We start from the raw sequence: 17,206 nt of genomic DNA, 5'->3' as shown, positions 1-17,206 counted from the left end.
TTAATAGGAGTGACAATAATGACAAATGAGTGTTTCGCGATTAAATATGTGATATGAAAATAGAAGTGTGAAATGAAAATGATGATAATGAAATGATCAGGCGCATACAATTTTAAGTATTGAATGGAAAGAAAAAAATATGGAGTTGAGAAAAATAATGTAGTGAAGAAAGAACGATGACATGTAGTTATGAAAAAATATGATAAGTTAAATGAACCCTCCATTAATGAATGGTTTGAAAAAGTGATGGAATGTACGATAAGATCAATGATCATAATATGATAATGATCATGATTTGTTCGAAAATGCACTTAAATGAGGAAATGAAAAAAAAAATGATGATTGATGACAATGTTGACATTTTGATGACAATGTTGTATTGTGTATGAAAATCCCAAAGTTTATTTACTTTGGGATATTTTGGAAATTCTATCAGTGATGATAATGAAAAATGTATGTTATGACATCATGAATGATTTAACGATAAGAATAATTAGGTGAAAATTATGAGTATTCATGTTTAAGTTTTCTGAGATGAATTGGTTTATGTTTCTTTACCTGGAAAAAGTGGTAAAAAGTCTTCGAAAACTATTAACTTGAAACCTTCGTTGTCTTATGAAAAATAATTTATGTATATTTACATTTATTATAAGTTATGTATTTTGTTGTTTGTCTATTCAAGGCACACATTTTAGTCGACTCTGAGTATTTTTTTTTTCTAATTTCGATGTTCTTCTTCGCGGTTCTCTTTTTATGGTTCAATAACTTTTTAACTGTGATAAAAGTTACTTAATGTAAACTCTTGAATTTATCTGTTTTTTTTTGTTGTCACAAAGACTATCGTGGGCTTAACTTTTTAATTTTTTTGAAACTAACTCTGTATTTATCATTCTGTTTTCTCTTCCAGGTTTTAAAACCTGATCAATTTTTGATGAATTTTACCTCATAAAGGTTATTTTTGTATTCAACCACAAAAAAACCGCGGAACCACAAATAAACTCTATCTAAGGGTTGACAAGTTTATCTATCCAGGGCACGAATTTCTGTATATTCGTGTAGACCCCAGGCAGGTGTTCGCGGCCGCAGCCGATGCCCCAAGACACCAGGCCTATGAGGGTGCTTCGCCCTTCCAGCTTCATTGTGAGTGGTCCTCCGCTGTCGCCTTGGCAGGAGTCTCGACCACCCTGGAATTGGAAATTATAAATTGTTAATGTAAAGAGTATAGGAAAGTGACTGTCGGTATGATTGGGTTTCAAAAGTATCTATTTAAATGAATTTTTATCCAGGATGCGGGTATTGGTGATCACGGTGAAAGGAAATTTTCGAACAAAAAAAACATGTGCGTAATTAATTTTTATTTCAAATACATGACTAGCTTTTGTCGGGGGTTTGATCAGCTTCCTTTGGCTGCTTCTTCCCGTACACGGAGAAAAATGTTATATGGCATTTCTTATGTGTAAGCTATATCACAACCAAACAACTAATTTTCAGCAATTTGTGCGAGAAGAACTAACAAACATGCACAGATAAACAGCGGCTGGATTAAATCATCCATCGCAAGTTGGCAGCCGAAAATCAAAATTGAACTAAGTTTAACAACTAAAACATTAATCAAAAATATAAAACATATTTACCTCTTTATACCCGGCACATAGGAAGACATCGTGTATGGTCTCGCGTCTCCCGGCCGCGCGGAACCAACGCTGACAACGTTCATTCGGTATTACTTCTACATCTACCTCCTGGAAATATATATTTTTACTTATTTAATCCAATTCCTTTAAGCTGTGCCCTATATTGTTTCTAGACTGTAAAATGTAACACCTGTATAACATATGGAATGGTAATAAAGACATGTGTATTGAGATTTGAAAGGGTGTGTGCACGAGGTCTCGAGTTTATCCCTGGCTCAGGCCAAAATCGCTTCATTTTAGACATTTTCACAAAGCAGCCCGAAGAAAGGAAGAAGCGATTTTAAACCCATGTGTCTGAGAAGGCACGTGGTGCCGGCGTTCCCGAATGCTACTCAGTAGCAGTCGTTATTACAATTACACGTCAGAGGCGCTTAGGGAGATTTGAAAAAACTCTGATACTAGGGTTTGCTAGGTGATCAAACCTACAGCACACTCGATAAGAAGAAGAAACCAAGGGTATAACTGGGTTGAGGAAATTAGATAGGCAGTCGCATGTAGCACACTGGTAGGTACTCAGCTGCATCTGGTTAGACTGGAAGCCGACCCCAACATATTTGGGAAAAGGCTCGGCAAATGGTAATTACCTGTAACACTGAAGGCACAGAACTTTGTCCGTGTCTCGTTCTTCCCCAGCCGGCGACGGTCGCCATTTTGCCAGCTAACTTCATTTGCTTCTGTGGTAGACATACCTGGAAAGAAAATATTTAACAATTTAATGTATTTTTATTCAAAGATAATAGGAGTGTTTTTTTTTTCTACAAATCTCGTGTCTGTTCATGCCTTTCAAATATCATCTTCTCACCTCCCTTTGAAGACCTTTACAATTATTTCCTATCAAATGTTTTTACGGCCTGAAACCCTTCCAGCGGTGTACTGACTGCTGATATCTATTAATGGTTTCTGAGTAGCGACATCGTCTGAGATGATATACCTACCTCAAGAGATGAAGTAAATCATTTAATTATAAATCTAGAAAGGTATATAGATGGATCTAAGCACTCGTGGCTGAGAGACACTGCAGAGAGCTCAATCTCCAGCTTTTCTTCCCCTTCCTTGAAAGTTTCCTCTTCTCACCTAGCTAGTAGGCTTCCTAGTCTACTAAGCTACACTTACGGGTAGTATATGCTGCTTAAAGACGACAGTCCTGTCGAGTTGCACGAGCGCCACATCGTTCCTGAAGTCGGCCGGCTCGTACGACGGGTGTACCTCCTTGCGTTGTACCGCGAACTCTTCGTGCGAGTATCTCTCGCCTGAGTCCCGGACGTCCCACTCGCCGAGACGGACTCGGAGCTGGTTGTTTGGTGTGCTGGAAGGGATTAAGTTTTTTTATAGTATCTTAAGTTATATTATAAAGGGGTAAAATTACTCAGTTTGTACCCCAAAGGCTCTGAGACTATTGAACTGATTGTAAAAGTTATTTCACTGGTGGGAAGCTACACTATCTCTGAGTAACATGGGTTATATTTTATTCAAGTGAAAAGATACACCCGGGTGCTAAAATCAGTCTGTGAGACTTTTTGCTTGAAAATGTTAAAGGAAGAACTTCTTTTTTATACTTAAATAACAAGCACATGAATTACTTCAAATTGAAGCTAAAATGAAGTCTTAAAATCGTAACTGTGTCTAATTAGTGAAGTCAAAATTTATTTTTAACGAAACTACACGAGCCGGTGGAGATGAGAAAGTGAACGATTATAGACAAAAAAATTGACTAGACTGAAATGTAGGTGAAGCTTCAGAGGTGAAAAACTTTTTAGAAATTAACGCTAATGATCAGAGTTTTTGTGCAACGAATGAACGGTGAATGGCGTTCGATGAATGCATTTTTAAAGTTTAGCTAAGTAGCAGTCACGCAGGTCAATTGATCATAAGTTTAAGTAACTCTTAGCATAGTGGATAGGTGACATAGATGTCATGACAAGTTCGTCTATGTTTTAGAAGACTAGGTTTAATTGATAGATCCCGACTGTCATTCGATGTCATCTTTGGCAGTCTTTTTGGATAGTCTCGTGTTGCCCGAGTTATTGAATAGAGTATAACACTGGTACTCAACTTCATCCGCTCATACTAGAAGTCGAGTTTAACATAGAAAAAGACTAGGCAAATAGCTCAATAAAACTTACGTAGCAACACAATGGGCCGCAGTAATCACCCATCTATCAGATATAAGGGCACCTCCACACGCCAGCTTCTTGCTCAGAAAACCGGACTTGATGAGAGCGGCTTGCCACGGGTGAGATCCGAAACCGGTTGAGTGACCACCGACAATACGGTTAGACCGGGTGAAATGTTCTCCACAACCTGGAATGGCGGATAAAAAGGATAATTTAGTAGCAATAGTTATAGTTTTTATCAGCATCAACATCATCATCAAAATCTTCATCAACATCGTCATCAAATCTTCTTGCCACTCTATTATTAATTTATTTGACAGAGCAGTATGTTTTTTTCAATGTCAGTTGAATATGGTAAAAAAATAAATTAAATATTAATAAAAAATACAATATACATAAATATACTTAGGTATATCGTCGTCTTAGAATGAAAACCTCGGAAATGCATTTTCTCTCAATATTTTTTTGTTGCGTTTCTTGGAAGATAATCGCAAAAAACAACTTATACTGATGTTCATCCAGAAAAGTTTTCTCTTACACTCTAAGGCGTCGATATAATACACACCACATTACAACGAATTGATAAAATAATTATGTATATTACATGCAATTACAATAATTATGTAAATTGCTTGTACTTAAGTAAATATGTTATCGTTTTTACATGTAGGGTATGTATATTGCTCGTAATATTTCTTGCATACCTAAATAGCTTCTAAAATAAGCAAATAAAATGTACAAATACATAATTATAGTAAAAATATTTGAAAAACCTGGCATATTACGACAGTTTGCTGTATTTCATATTTTAATTACCCAAGTGACATCCATTTAAAAGTATTTTAAGCACGTAATCAGTATAAAAATGGAAAATTTTTAGAAAGTCGGTAATAAAAGTACCTTTCGTTTTTTTACTAATTAAAGAGTTTTGGATAATTGGCAATAAAATGTGAGAACTTGACTAAATGACTTATTTTATCGCCCTTTCGAATACAATTTATAGACATCGAAATAAATCATGTAATTAATTGATTCAAGGCCTTAGGGTTTCAATTTATTAAATTTCATTTTCTAGAGCGTCGTTATAAAATTAAATAATCTAAGAAAGTCATTTATAAACAAAAAGTTTCCCTATTTACATAAATACATACATAAAACCATATACACATAAATAATATACAACATACAACAAAATATTAAAATACAAATTATTACGTATACACAAACGTACAAAAATAAAAGCGTGTGCTATACAGTGCTTAAATCATTTTGATTAACATGCAACGTCAATTAATAAAAGTCACTTTGTCGAAACGTCATATTGATAAATATCATATAAAATGACTATTTCTGAAACGTCAGTATTATCAAATCGTAACAAAAGGTTTTTTTATTGCGTCAATAGCGATATTGAGATAAGTGACAATTTAGATGTAAGTGACGTTTGACAATTTCGTCAAAGTCATTTTGATTTTAAGACAAAATGACTGAAATTTTGACGTTAACGGTGCGTGATGATTATGGAAACGCAGTGCAGATGTAAAGCAGAAAAGAGATAGCAATAACGATGGTACTCAAGTTTGAAAAACATATTTTTGATCCACTATTTAAAGTGAAAAATCATAGTAAACAGTTATTTTAACGAACGACAGTGTCGTTTATGCTATTAGTAAAGTTGGACCTTAATTTTTAGAAAAAAGAGATAAACAATTGTTTAAGAAAAAGTTATTTAATTGTTTATAAATGAATTCCCTGTAAAATAATAAAATTAAATGATTTAATAAATTACTAATTAAAGCGAGGCTATTGCCAGTTACTCAAAGCCTAGCTTGCTGAAAACCCCTTCAGTCACGTAAAATACACTACATTACATAAGCCCAAAATCTTGAGTTCCATCGTTCAAAAATTTTTCAAGAAAAAAAGTACAAAAAATACAAAAAAAGCCTAGTTCACAAAATCTCACCCGGAAAACTAGGTCTCGACGGCTTATGGCTGGTATTAACTGGTACATAATCATCATCACCCTGAACATTATTTCCACCAGGATAATCCGGCTTATAAAAATCATCCGGTTTTTGAGTACTGCCTTCATGGTACGACGGTTTAACGTGGTAAAAATGGTTTTGGTTCCAACTCGGCCTTGTACCGGTTTCATCCAGTTCTGGGCGGTTCGAATCCGGTTTGTAGGGTTTGGAGTCAGTGTATATGATTATGGGATCCTCAAATTGGTTGTTTGTTTGGTAGTCGTAGTTTTCGTGTGGGAATGTTCCGATCAGTTCTATAAGGTCACCTGTTAGAAGCATTGTGGTTTAGTTTTGTGAATATGTTTTTTTTTTTGAGTTTGTTAAGGTGGATTTGTGTTTTTTTCTTATGTTAAGATTACGCCTAGAACTTGAAAAGCCCTTAATTAATTATTTTTAGGTAACAACTTTCTTGTTGCTAAAATCGACTGGTGTGCCGCCAATTTATAGATGCTTTGTCTCGTTAAAGCGGTTGAGCCTACTAGTACATGTATGTGTATTTGTGTAAATACATATTGTAAGTCTCGGCCATTACTGAGTGCTCCCGAGCTTACGCATTCAAAGAAAAAAACGCATTCATAAAATTAAACATCGACATAATTATATTAACTTTTAGAAAAAAAAAACTTCTGTATGAGTACATTGTTTTTACCTCCGAAAGAAAACATAAAAGTGCACATATCCTGACCAACATCTCAAGCATTACTATCCATACAAATTCACACACTCTCTTTACACCTAGACCAGATTTCAAAGTCGAAAGTATCGAATTACCATGTCTTATAACATCAGTTACCCGTCACTCCGTTCCGGACCAGCATCCAAGGCTCAGCCTGAGAAACTAAAGTGAAAATTGGTGAAAGCCGCAACCATTGGACCGGTAATACAATAGTGTGTTGGCGATCGGAGGAAATATATCATTATGTGGAGTTATGTAAGATTGGGGATGGTTTGAATGTCGGTTAAAATGTGTAAGAAGAGCCTACAGTTTAAAATTAAAGTCTAAGCCGATGCAGTGAGAAACAGTTTTGAATTCGGACAACCTTCGCAATAGAATTCGTAACAAAAATGCGCACGGAGACAAAAAGCTTACTGTGTAATTGCAAACTTATTTGACGCAAACTGTATTAATGTTTTGCATAGAGCGACTGCCTATCTGACCTCCTCAATCCAGATACTTGCTAAGACTGGTTTTCAGACTCACTGGTTTCTGAATACCCGTAACGACTGCCAAAGATGTTCAAATTATAGCCGGGACCATTAAAGTTTTCTCTCCTCAACATTAAATGCAGTACGAGTCAAGTACCATTCATAAATAAAAAAAAAGCTATGGGTGCAGTTGAAGTGAGTGTCAGACTCTTACTGACTAAAACCCAGCTGCGATAACCCTTTCGAACAATTCCGCAGTCCCGTAGTCCTGCAGGCCGCACAAAGCCTTAATCAAGGAAAAGACACCCAAAAATAAAGAAAACTAATTAACAAAACCGACAATAAAGACTATTGCAACATCCATTGTGTGTGAGTCATTCATTCAATGCGTTTTGAATATATTATCAATCAGTGAAGATCGTGAAAGTGTGAAGCTACCGTTACGGCATACACGTGAATGTGTGTCTGTGTGTGTGTGTGGGTATGTAAGTTGAAGCTACGGAAATAAATACGGGGAATTATCTTGTGCTGTGGAGCAATCAGTGCGTAAAGTTGTTAAGGTGTGGGTCAAGTTAGGGGCGTAGCGATTTTCGTTTTGAAAGAGCCGCCGAATTATTGGGTCTACTTTAATGGGAGCAAGATTTTTTTTTTGTGCAATAAGTACCAAAGTAGTTAAAAAAAATAAAATTATTCGGTTAATTATTTCGAAATACTTAAGCGTTACTTAACTAGTTTTACTTACTTTTTTTAGCGCAGTGATTTACATAAGTGTGGCAGAGTTAAAATAATGTTTGAGCCGTTTTTTTAATTCAAGAAATTCAAGAACAATGACTTGAGCAATATTATAAATTCATTAAATAATCCAGATTGTTTCATTTTCAAATACAAAAAAAAAACAATTTTATTTAATTAATAAATTGTACATATTGCAAAAAATATTTAATGATATTCTAAAAAATAACGCTTTGATAAAACCGCTCTCGCTTCCGCTCCTAACTTACACACGCTAGAGAGAGTGTATCGTATATGAAGAGTTCTATTTCGTAACTCCGAACAATGTCACGCATTTTGTCACCTAAGAACCGAGTAGACTTTGTGAAAATATGTCGCAATGTCAAAATGTGACCTCGATTGGTCGTAGGAATATGGTCACATTTTGTGTAATGGTACAGTTTTATAAATGTCTTTCCAAAAAGGAAAAGGTTCTCAAATCGGATGTTTGTATTTTGTTAAAAGTCCCGTGCAATTTGTTCTTAATTTTATAGATATTGTAGTCTTTCATATATCAGAGATTCAGACCCAGAAATCCTAATCATCTTATGAATGCTCCTCACAAGGCGTACTTAAAAACTTTTTCACCATACTTAAGTCTTGTTGAATAAATTATTTACATCTTTTGTTCTATACTTTCATTCATGTCAGTCATTTTCACAGTCAGTGTTTTACTGTCAATTTTTGAAAGTTTTTTCTTCGTTTACAATAAAAAAAATATTCTTCATAAGAAGAGCTCGTGGCTAAGTCAAACCCGCGCGGATCGATCCATCATAAGGTTACGCAACGCTTGACGCGATCGGTCCCTGAATGGGTGCCCATCTGGTTATGACGAGTTCCTCCGTGTTTTGGAAGACACTTATTGGTGGGTTGTCATTGGAACATCTCTGACATTCAGCAGTTAGAAGCCAGAAAGTCTGATAACCAGTATTATTTATGGATATCGAGTAACATGCGAGGAATTGAAGAGATCAGATAGGTAGCCGGGCCATATTAAACCCTGGTCTCGGCTGTATTAGTTTAGACTAGAAGCCGACCCCGACAAAGCTGAGAATAGCTTAGACAGGTGATGAATCACATGACACAAGAACGTACTGCGGAAATTCAAATTATTCTAAAGCCTTATACTTGTACCGAACAAGAGAGAGTGTTTGCACTATGACGTGTTATTTCGTAACCAAAAACAATGTCACACTAGCTAGAACCAGTTTCGCCACTTCTACAAAACTGCTCATTCTTTGTTTGAAATAAATACATAATTATGTGCACATCTTTTAATGATTTCACATAGTCATATAAAAAGTCTGCAGTCTAAAGTTAAGAGGAAAAATTGTAGTAAATAACATGAGTCTACATGAATCTACAATCTATACCTACTAATATTATAAATAGGAAAACTTTGTTTGTTTGTTTGGTTGTAATGGATTTAAACTCAAAAACTACTGGACCGATTTTAAATATTCTTTCACCATTAGAAAGCTATATTATCTGCGAGTAACATAGGCTATATTTTATCCCGGTGTGGGCAGTAGCTCCCACGGGACACGGGTGAAACATATGTAATAACACATAGGAAGTGGTGAAGGGTGTGGATTTTTGGGGCCGTCTCATGCAATTTTTTTTTCGAAAAGTGCTGTATTTCAGCCTACTTTGAATATATAATTTTTGAATTTGGTTTTGATCCTACTTTTTCCCCATTCAAAACAGCAATATTTACGGTGAGTTGAACGATAACTGAACGATTTTCAGTTCATTCAAATCGCCGATTTGACCAATGGATGGCATTTTCATGGTTGGTAATGGTTTGGTTATCGTTATGTTAAATGGTGCAACTTATGTATCTCCTAGACTCACTTTCGGCCTAAGTTACAGGCTAAACTCTCCGACGATAATTGGCCCAATGGTCAGCAGACCGTTTATTTTGATTGTAAAATAGTGAATCCAAACAAACTTTTAGTCGGCCACACATTTTTTTTTCCTACGTCTAGACGTTGTGTGTTTGTCGCACCTATGATACATGAGAAAATCCTATTATTTTTAGAGTAGGGCTTATTTTGTGCGGGATACTAACGCTTTTTATTTTAACTTCGTCAGAATCGCTGCCGCTTATGAATTAGGCCATAATAGAGAGTAGATCTCACTGTGTCGTAATATCTGTCACGTGCTTTTCCAAGTTCGAGGAGTAAACTTGACATTACAAGGATTTCTAGCGATTTTTTATTTCCTGAGTGAATGAATAAGTGAAGATTTTGTTATTTTATCATTGAAGGAATATGTGTATGTTCGGTTTGTTTTTGTGTGGGTGTATGTTTATTTTGAGTTAAAATTGTAAGACATCTGTATGATTTTAATTAATTATCGGTTTAACTACATTTAGGACTCGTACCTACAGAGAGTTTCAACCACAAAGTAATACAAAAGTTAACACACAAGAAGTTTACAACACACATGTAAGTTATTCACAAAAGTTAAACACAAAACTGACTGACTACAATTTACACAAGATTCTCTATGTACTTATTAAACACAATTCCATAACAAAGGGAAATACATTTCATGACATGCAGAAATTACTAATATGATATTTAACACATGAAGACTCAGAATTCCCCACTACAAGACAGAAATTAACTTTTCTACAAAACTGTCTGACAGTTTTTGAGTAATTTGCCCAGTTACTTATACATATAGTAGGAAAATTGACCATTTAGTTCACCCCAAACTTAATGACGGTTCGGAACATTGCGCGAATAGGGTAGTTTCAACTTCAGAGAACACTTACGCGCACGTTTCAAAATGGTTTCTACTCAGCAACTCGAACGAAGTTCAGAACCATCATAAACTTTGGCACGAGCTATTTATTCAAAATGATCAAAACTACCATGAAAAATTCAAATAAAGTAAAAAAATAAACTTACTAGCATTATGCACAACAGGTGCCACCTCGGTCGGTCGCTCCGTCGTCTCCCGATCCACACAGCAAGCCCAGATCATGCCGCCTGAGCATAGATCCAGGGGCTTACCGCCACCGAGCACACAAGATATACTGAGACCGCAGGGGTACCGGGCACCGCGGTAGCGGCACGTTTGGGGTATCACTGGAAATTGGAGAAAAAATTATGTTAGAAACGTTTAATATTATACAAAAAACATGGGTATGTAATAATGGCCTCTTTAAAGATGAAATTATAGAATCTAGAGTCTAGAATCTAGTCTAGAGTCTGGAGAGTTTGTTCCACCACTCCTTCTTCCCAGCAAAAACATAGGAATTGGTGAAGGGGCTGTCTTTTATAAATTTGACTATCTAACAAAACATTAACAATACATATAGCTAACTTTAATTTATACTCTTTTATTATCATCGGCGTAGGTATCTCCTAATTACGATGTATTTGCTGAAAACGACTTCCTATCTGACCTTACTTAGTCGTAATATCAGTAATTACTAATATAAAGATTCTTATTTATATATTTACATAGATATTTACAATACATGTAAAAACTATCCTAGTAAAAAAATACTATAACTAAAACGCGTCAAAAAATTCATCCCCATCTCTGTCAAATGGGAGCATACCCAAGAGGCTGGCAGCATTACTTCGTTGGATCGCCATGCTGATCCTTTGTCCAGGTAATAGCCAGCCTTTTAGTCACGAGAAGCGTCAAGCAGCCGCCTAGACAGATCTTTAAATAGGGAGTGGGCATTCGGACCCCACGACCCGAGGGTTTCAACCCCAAGGCCACTATATTTAATAAAGATTACTTTTTTTATCCCAGTTATAAAGTTTTTTCATAAGGTTACGTCAGAATGTATCTAAGACACGGTTGACTTCTTGAAGTCAAGAAATTGTGACGATGCATGTAAGAAAATATAGCTAAGGAAAACTTTTAGGCTGAAATTGCACATTCCACCCTAAGCGTATGTGGTGATTAATGCTCATTTCATCACTGTAGGTATGAGAAGAGAATGCAGCACCCAATAGGAATGCAAATCGCTGACGACAATGATGTTTTTTTATAATATTAAAAGAGGAACATCTAGCTAGATCATCCAGATATGTGCATCTGCCTATCCTTTTCCCAACTATGTTGGGGTCGGCTTCCAGTCTGACTGGATACAGCTGAGTAGGGTAAATACGCCAAATGTCGGCCTCCCCCCAAACTTCGGCCGTCTGTACATTTTCAGCTTGCATTCATTCAAAAGGTAATTAAGTGTTAGTTTTGCTCCTCGAATTGCAACCTTGGTTTATACTCTATACGTACAAATCGTTACTATCCGATTCTGTCACTTACTCTTCTCATACTGAGCGTCAGTAGCGATTGCGCCGTTGAAACATCAAATTCGCACGTAAAGTAGCTTACTCGAAGTGAATACTCACATTTTGGGGATTGATATTAGAACGATAAAACATTTATTTATTTTTGTTTTAAGCTTGATTGTCACTAATGGGTTATTTTTACTATATTTTAAGATAGTTTTTTCAGCGTTTTGCGTATATTTTTCAAGGAAAAATAGGAGGCCGCCATTAGGACAACAGTTTTGACTTAAAACCGGAGTCTCGGCCGTGGCCGACTTAAAGCAAATGCAGTCTATTTTATAAATTCCTATTGTACTAATTCCGTTGGCTTAACAAGAGAATTTGCAAATCTTATAGGCAAATAGATCTATTTTACGTTTAATAGCCAAATAACGGCCGGGGTGATATTAGTTGAATCTCGAGAAATAAGGTACAAGAAATAGGGGCCGACATTAGAATCGTAAATAATCGTAATGTCGACCAGCCTCGAACTCAAGCGCCACTATACAGGCTGATGAAAAAATACTTTTATATTTTTTCATTTTCTCAAAATGAAATAATTTATTAATTATAATTCATTATATCGTATAGGAGTTAAGTTTAAATGTAGGAGTTGACAGTATTGTAGGCATGTTTATGGTAGCTTTATAGTTTGATACTTGCTATCTATTAAACCGTTCTTATTAGCTTAAAAAATATAAATGGTTGGTCGTGAATACGACTTTTTTTGTTTAGGGGAAACAAAAAAAATATTTTACTATAAATTAAACAAATACAATTACAAATGTATACTTAGTATTATATTATAATTCTGCTAAAATAAATCATGTTAATAATATTTGTCACTGCCTTAATTTAAAACAGCCTATACCTGGCCGACATTTGGAAAAAACGCAACCGACCTTGGGCCGTGAATGGCCGACTTTAGGGTTTTTCTGTTCTCGACGCATCGAAGCCTTATTACTTTTTTCTTTTCGTAGAAATATCAATCTTATGCCTATAAACATGACATAGATTAATCAAACTATCCAAAACCGCATCAGAAACTATCTTTCGTTGGAAACTGACGGTGCTATAGCGAACCGCAATCAGAAAATCGCTAAGGGGGCCGACATTTGGCGTATTTACCCTACCAGTGTTTTACAAGGAGCGACTGCCTATTTGACCTCCTCAACCCAGTTACCCGAGCAACACAATACCCCTTAGTAAGACAGATTGTCAGCCTTTCTGGCTTCTAACTCGTACGACTGCCAAAAATGTTCACATGACAGCAGTACATAAAAATTAAAACTTCACGTATAAGTCCTCATCAAAAAATCGCTCACATATATCAAATGAAACTGAAACAATTCGTGTAAATATTACATAAAGACTATCACGCGATATTGAAACACAAAGATCGATCGCCGGTGAACGACCGAGCAATTTCTCTGCGCACGCGCCTTTTACTCTCATTGCGTGATTTAGATCAATGTTCGCATCAAACATTGCTTTGTGTTTGTGATATTGCTTATCTTTTGTCAAGAATTTTAAGTGGGTAAGTAGAGTAAAAGTGTTTTGATTTTTAACACGCTTTTATTAGGTCGTAATGTGTGGAGTTATGCCTATGTGATGAAATCTAAGGCAACTAATTTAACCATTTTCCAAGGATCGCAGCGTCTTGAAAATTGACAGCTGTATGTAGAAAGTTCTGATGACAATACAATAATATTAAACTATCCGTCAAGAAGAAACAGCTTTTATTCTTTTCTTAAGTAGTATTAATGAAACTAGATTTGGTTACATTTAAGGCCAACTTCACTGATAACAAAAGAAGTTCGTTTTTCTTAATGCAGTACTTCTGATTTACTTTGAGACTGAAAATTCAACGTGAAAATTCATAGCAAACCGTTGCCACGTTGTTTTAAAAAAATGCACGTTTGTGTTGTCGGTGAACTTGGATTTTAGCAGTGACTATGTAAATTATTAGGATCATTATCGTCTAAGCTTTTGACCACGAACTGGGATGGTAAAGAGCAAAGGAGCAAAGGATTGTGTGCAAAACGATATGGCTGCAAATAACTTGTGAAATGATGGCAGATAGAAAAGTTTGGAAGAAGAATATACACATGCTGCGCCGACTACAAATACAATTGGCATAAGGACACTAGGATGATGCCAGCTGCAGAATTCAATTAGGTATCGTCCTATCTGCTCTTTTGTCTACTAGAGCTAGACATTTATTGACATCACTTGTTTCGAGAAAATGTCTAAATTCTATCTCTAATAGGCAAATCAACGGCCGTAAGTTACATTAGCAACTTTGTCTGATCGGTAAAGTTATTAGTCGCTTAAATTGTTTCACACATCCGGTATTTAATATCTACGGGAGAATTTTAATAAGTCTAGCTTTTACTACTAAGTAGTGTAAGTATTTATAAACTGAGACTGGTCTAAGCGACACTCTTAACAAGTTTAGAGAGGAAACGCTTAATATAGAACTGGCATAAATATGGGACTGGGTTAGCAGTATTGGAAGCTCATCATCCTCCGAGCCTTTTTCCCAACTATATTTGGACTTCCAGTCTAACAAGATGCAGCTGAGTACCAGTGTACAAGGAGCGTCTGCCTATCTGACCTCCTCAACCCAGTTACCCGGGCAACCCCTTGGTGAGATCGGGAGTCAGACTGGCTTCTGACTAGATGTTCAATGACAGCCAGGACCTACAGCTTAACGTGCCCTCCGAAACACAGTCGTTGGTGTCCAAGATATACGTAAAAACTGAGCGTAAAAAGTACATAAAAACTTAAAACAGTTGCATTGCATTGAAATGAGGAACCCGTGGCTAAGTATAGTTCTCCCGAAACTTTATGTCATCACCGAACATTGCGCAAATTGCTGTGCAGAAAACAATATGGAACATGAGCTGACATAGAGGTTTGAGCTGTGACATCATAAGGTCAAGCAATGCATGGCGCGGTCAGTCCATGATTAATTGCATAACGACATCCGACGCCGTTCGAAAGGTACTTTAAATTGATGGGTCCCGGCTGCCATTTGTCAGATGTTACGGGTAGTCAGAAGCCAGAATGTCTGACAGCCAGTCTTAGCAAGGGGTATCGAGTTGGCCGAGTAACCGGGTTAAGGAGGTTAGATACGTGGTCGCTCCACCCAAGTAAAACATAGGTACTCAGTGTATCTTAATCTTATAGATAGCAAATATCCATTTGGTCTACTTACTACTTATACGGTAGTTTGCTCTACAATCATATTGTAATCGTAAATAATTTTCAGACAATATGATTCATTACTGAATCACAGAAAAGGATAAAAACGTTTATTTTAAAGAAAAAATAGCGGAATGCCACATACGCTTCGATTTTAGTCGGATGTGAATCGTATGTCGCTTAAGTAAAATTAGTAGAATCGTGCCCCGAAGTTAGCTGAAGTGACTTCACGATAGTCAAAATGTATAAATCAAAATAAATGCGCAAATTTTGTGTAAAACTTTTGCCAAAACATTTTCAATAAGCTCCTGTTTTTTAACACTGATAAAAATAGTTTTTAGGTATATTCGTATTCAGTTTTAACATAACAAAAATATATTACTTATTTTATTAACATCTATTCTATCTATTAACTTCTATGTTTTAAAACTTTCAGTGCTTAAACAATTTCAGAGCTTTTTTAAGTAGCCGCCTTTCCTATCAATCATCTTTATGAATAAAATACCTACGTGTTTTTTTTAATGATTCGAGTTCGTAATTTCATCTTAGCTACGAAGATATCTATCATTCCTAAAATCTCGCACTATCAACACGAAAACTACAAAAAAAACATTAAATACTCACTCTTTCCCAATAAATCCATAATGGAATCATCTTCCTGCGACGATCCATAGCCATTATGGTACGATCCTTTTCTCCTGCCTAAAGCACCGAGTAATAATATATCTTTTTCCTGCTCGTTAACCGGCCTCCTTCGATCCGTCGGCAAATCAACGTCTTTCACATCCAAACTATCTTGTAAAGTTAAAACGTCATTTTCATTACACAAAATACTATTAAAACAACTTAAAATAGTAAACGTGAACAAGAAAGTTCTAAAATACATATTTTTGTAAACACCACGCGTTCTTCTGCGGGTCTTAAAATTTTTTTTTTGAACCTTTCCCGCCGAGCCATCGAGTCCGTTTTCGTTTACACTTTTGCACATTTCACTGGTTTCTATTACACCTCATTTTTTGTTCGACCACTGTTTTTTTTTTTTCACAATTATTTTTGTTTTTATATTATTTTTATTGAACTATATATTTTTATATAATATTAGCGTGAGACGTCTTGTCGCGGGAAGTTGTTTATCGGAAGTAAACTGCGTTCGCGTTGCGCTTCGTTCCTTTTCACTTTTCGTTGGAGTTCCTCAGGCGTGTTACATTTTCTTAGCTACAATTAACTGGTCATATCTTAAAAATCTCTTTTATTTATTGTCGGCCATTAACGTTTATCATCTGTAAAATAATTGGAGTTATTAATTGGCGATTTTCCTACATGTTTCATAAGTAGTTTTAAGTTTATTTTTTGCACGGGACCCAATGTTTTTTGTTGTTTTAAAATACAAAACAATGACAGTAAGAGTGTTGTCTAGCGTGTCTATGGCGTGCGTGACATAAAAATATAAGGTTTGTATATAATAATAGGTTACTATTTATGTTCGACTGTGTGAATTTAGTGAAAGAATATACTTAGAGCCAATTTCTTAAATCAGTGTTAATAATGTCTGCAATTTTGACATTTAGGAAAATGTACGGACGTAGTAGTTTAGATATTTTTTACCAACATAAAAAAAATTGGTGCTCAGTTTAATCTGTATGCGTGTATGTTTGTGCGCGTAAATCTCACGTTTGGCTGAACCGACTTTTTTGAAGTTTGAGCAGACTTAGGAGAAGGATTTAGTTATAATATTGAAATCTATTTTTACACATTTTTGTCATAATTCTAAAAAAGACCTTTATTAAAAGATTACAGTTATTCGGATTTCAGTTAACGGCTTTTCGCTTCAGTAAAATTCTGTAGCTGTAACAGTTTTTCACAGTCATTGTAATTACGAAATTAGTTCTCATAATTATCGATTTTGTTGTAAGAATAACAGAATTTTCAAATTACCGTTGTAAACTAACAAA

The 17,206-nt window shown here is 35.6% G+C and overlaps 1 protein-coding gene across 1 annotated transcript; it reads right to left on the bottom strand.

Annotated features, from left to right (window-relative positions):
* Nucleotides 1-400: 400 nt before the first annotated feature.
* Nucleotides 401-16,297, bottom strand: LOC124643538 (brain-specific serine protease 4-like). The gene is made up of 7 exons (XM_047182552.1): nucleotides 15,879-16,297; nucleotides 10,668-10,847; nucleotides 3,818-3,995; nucleotides 2,808-3,000; nucleotides 2,279-2,383; nucleotides 1,635-1,742; nucleotides 401-1,184 (listed from the first exon to the last, which is right to left on the bottom strand). The coding sequence occupies exons 1-7, from the start codon at nucleotides 16,240-16,242 to the stop codon at nucleotides 1,005-1,007; spliced, it is 1,308 nt and encodes a 435-aa protein (XP_047038508.1). The 5' UTR covers nucleotides 16,243-16,297; the 3' UTR covers nucleotides 401-1,004.
* Nucleotides 16,298-17,206: the final 909 nt, after the last annotated feature.

The sequence above is a fragment of the Helicoverpa zea genome, chromosome 27 (genome assembly GCF_022581195.2).
Source record: "Helicoverpa zea isolate HzStark_Cry1AcR chromosome 27, ilHelZeax1.1, whole genome shotgun sequence".
Classification (NCBI taxonomy): Eukaryota; Metazoa; Arthropoda; class Insecta; order Lepidoptera; family Noctuidae; genus Helicoverpa; species Helicoverpa zea.
This window is presented reverse-complemented; position numbering and strand designations above follow the sequence as displayed.

What these genes read in the sequence shown, in the direction of transcription:
- LOC124643538 (XM_047182552.1), bottom strand. Translation starts at nt 16,242, where the DNA reads ATGTGCAAAAGTGTAAACGAAAACGGACTCGATGGCTCGGCGGGAAAG. An exon ending in CTGTGCCTTCAGTGTTACAG is followed by an intron (nt 1,743 to 2,278) that starts GTAATTACCATT and finishes ATATATTTCCAG; the next exon opens with GAGGTAGATGTAGAAGTAAT. An exon ending in TATGTGCCGGGTATAAAGAG is followed by an intron (nt 1,185 to 1,634) that starts GTAAATATGTTT and finishes TTCCAATTCCAG; the next exon opens with GGTGGTCGAGACTCCTGCCA.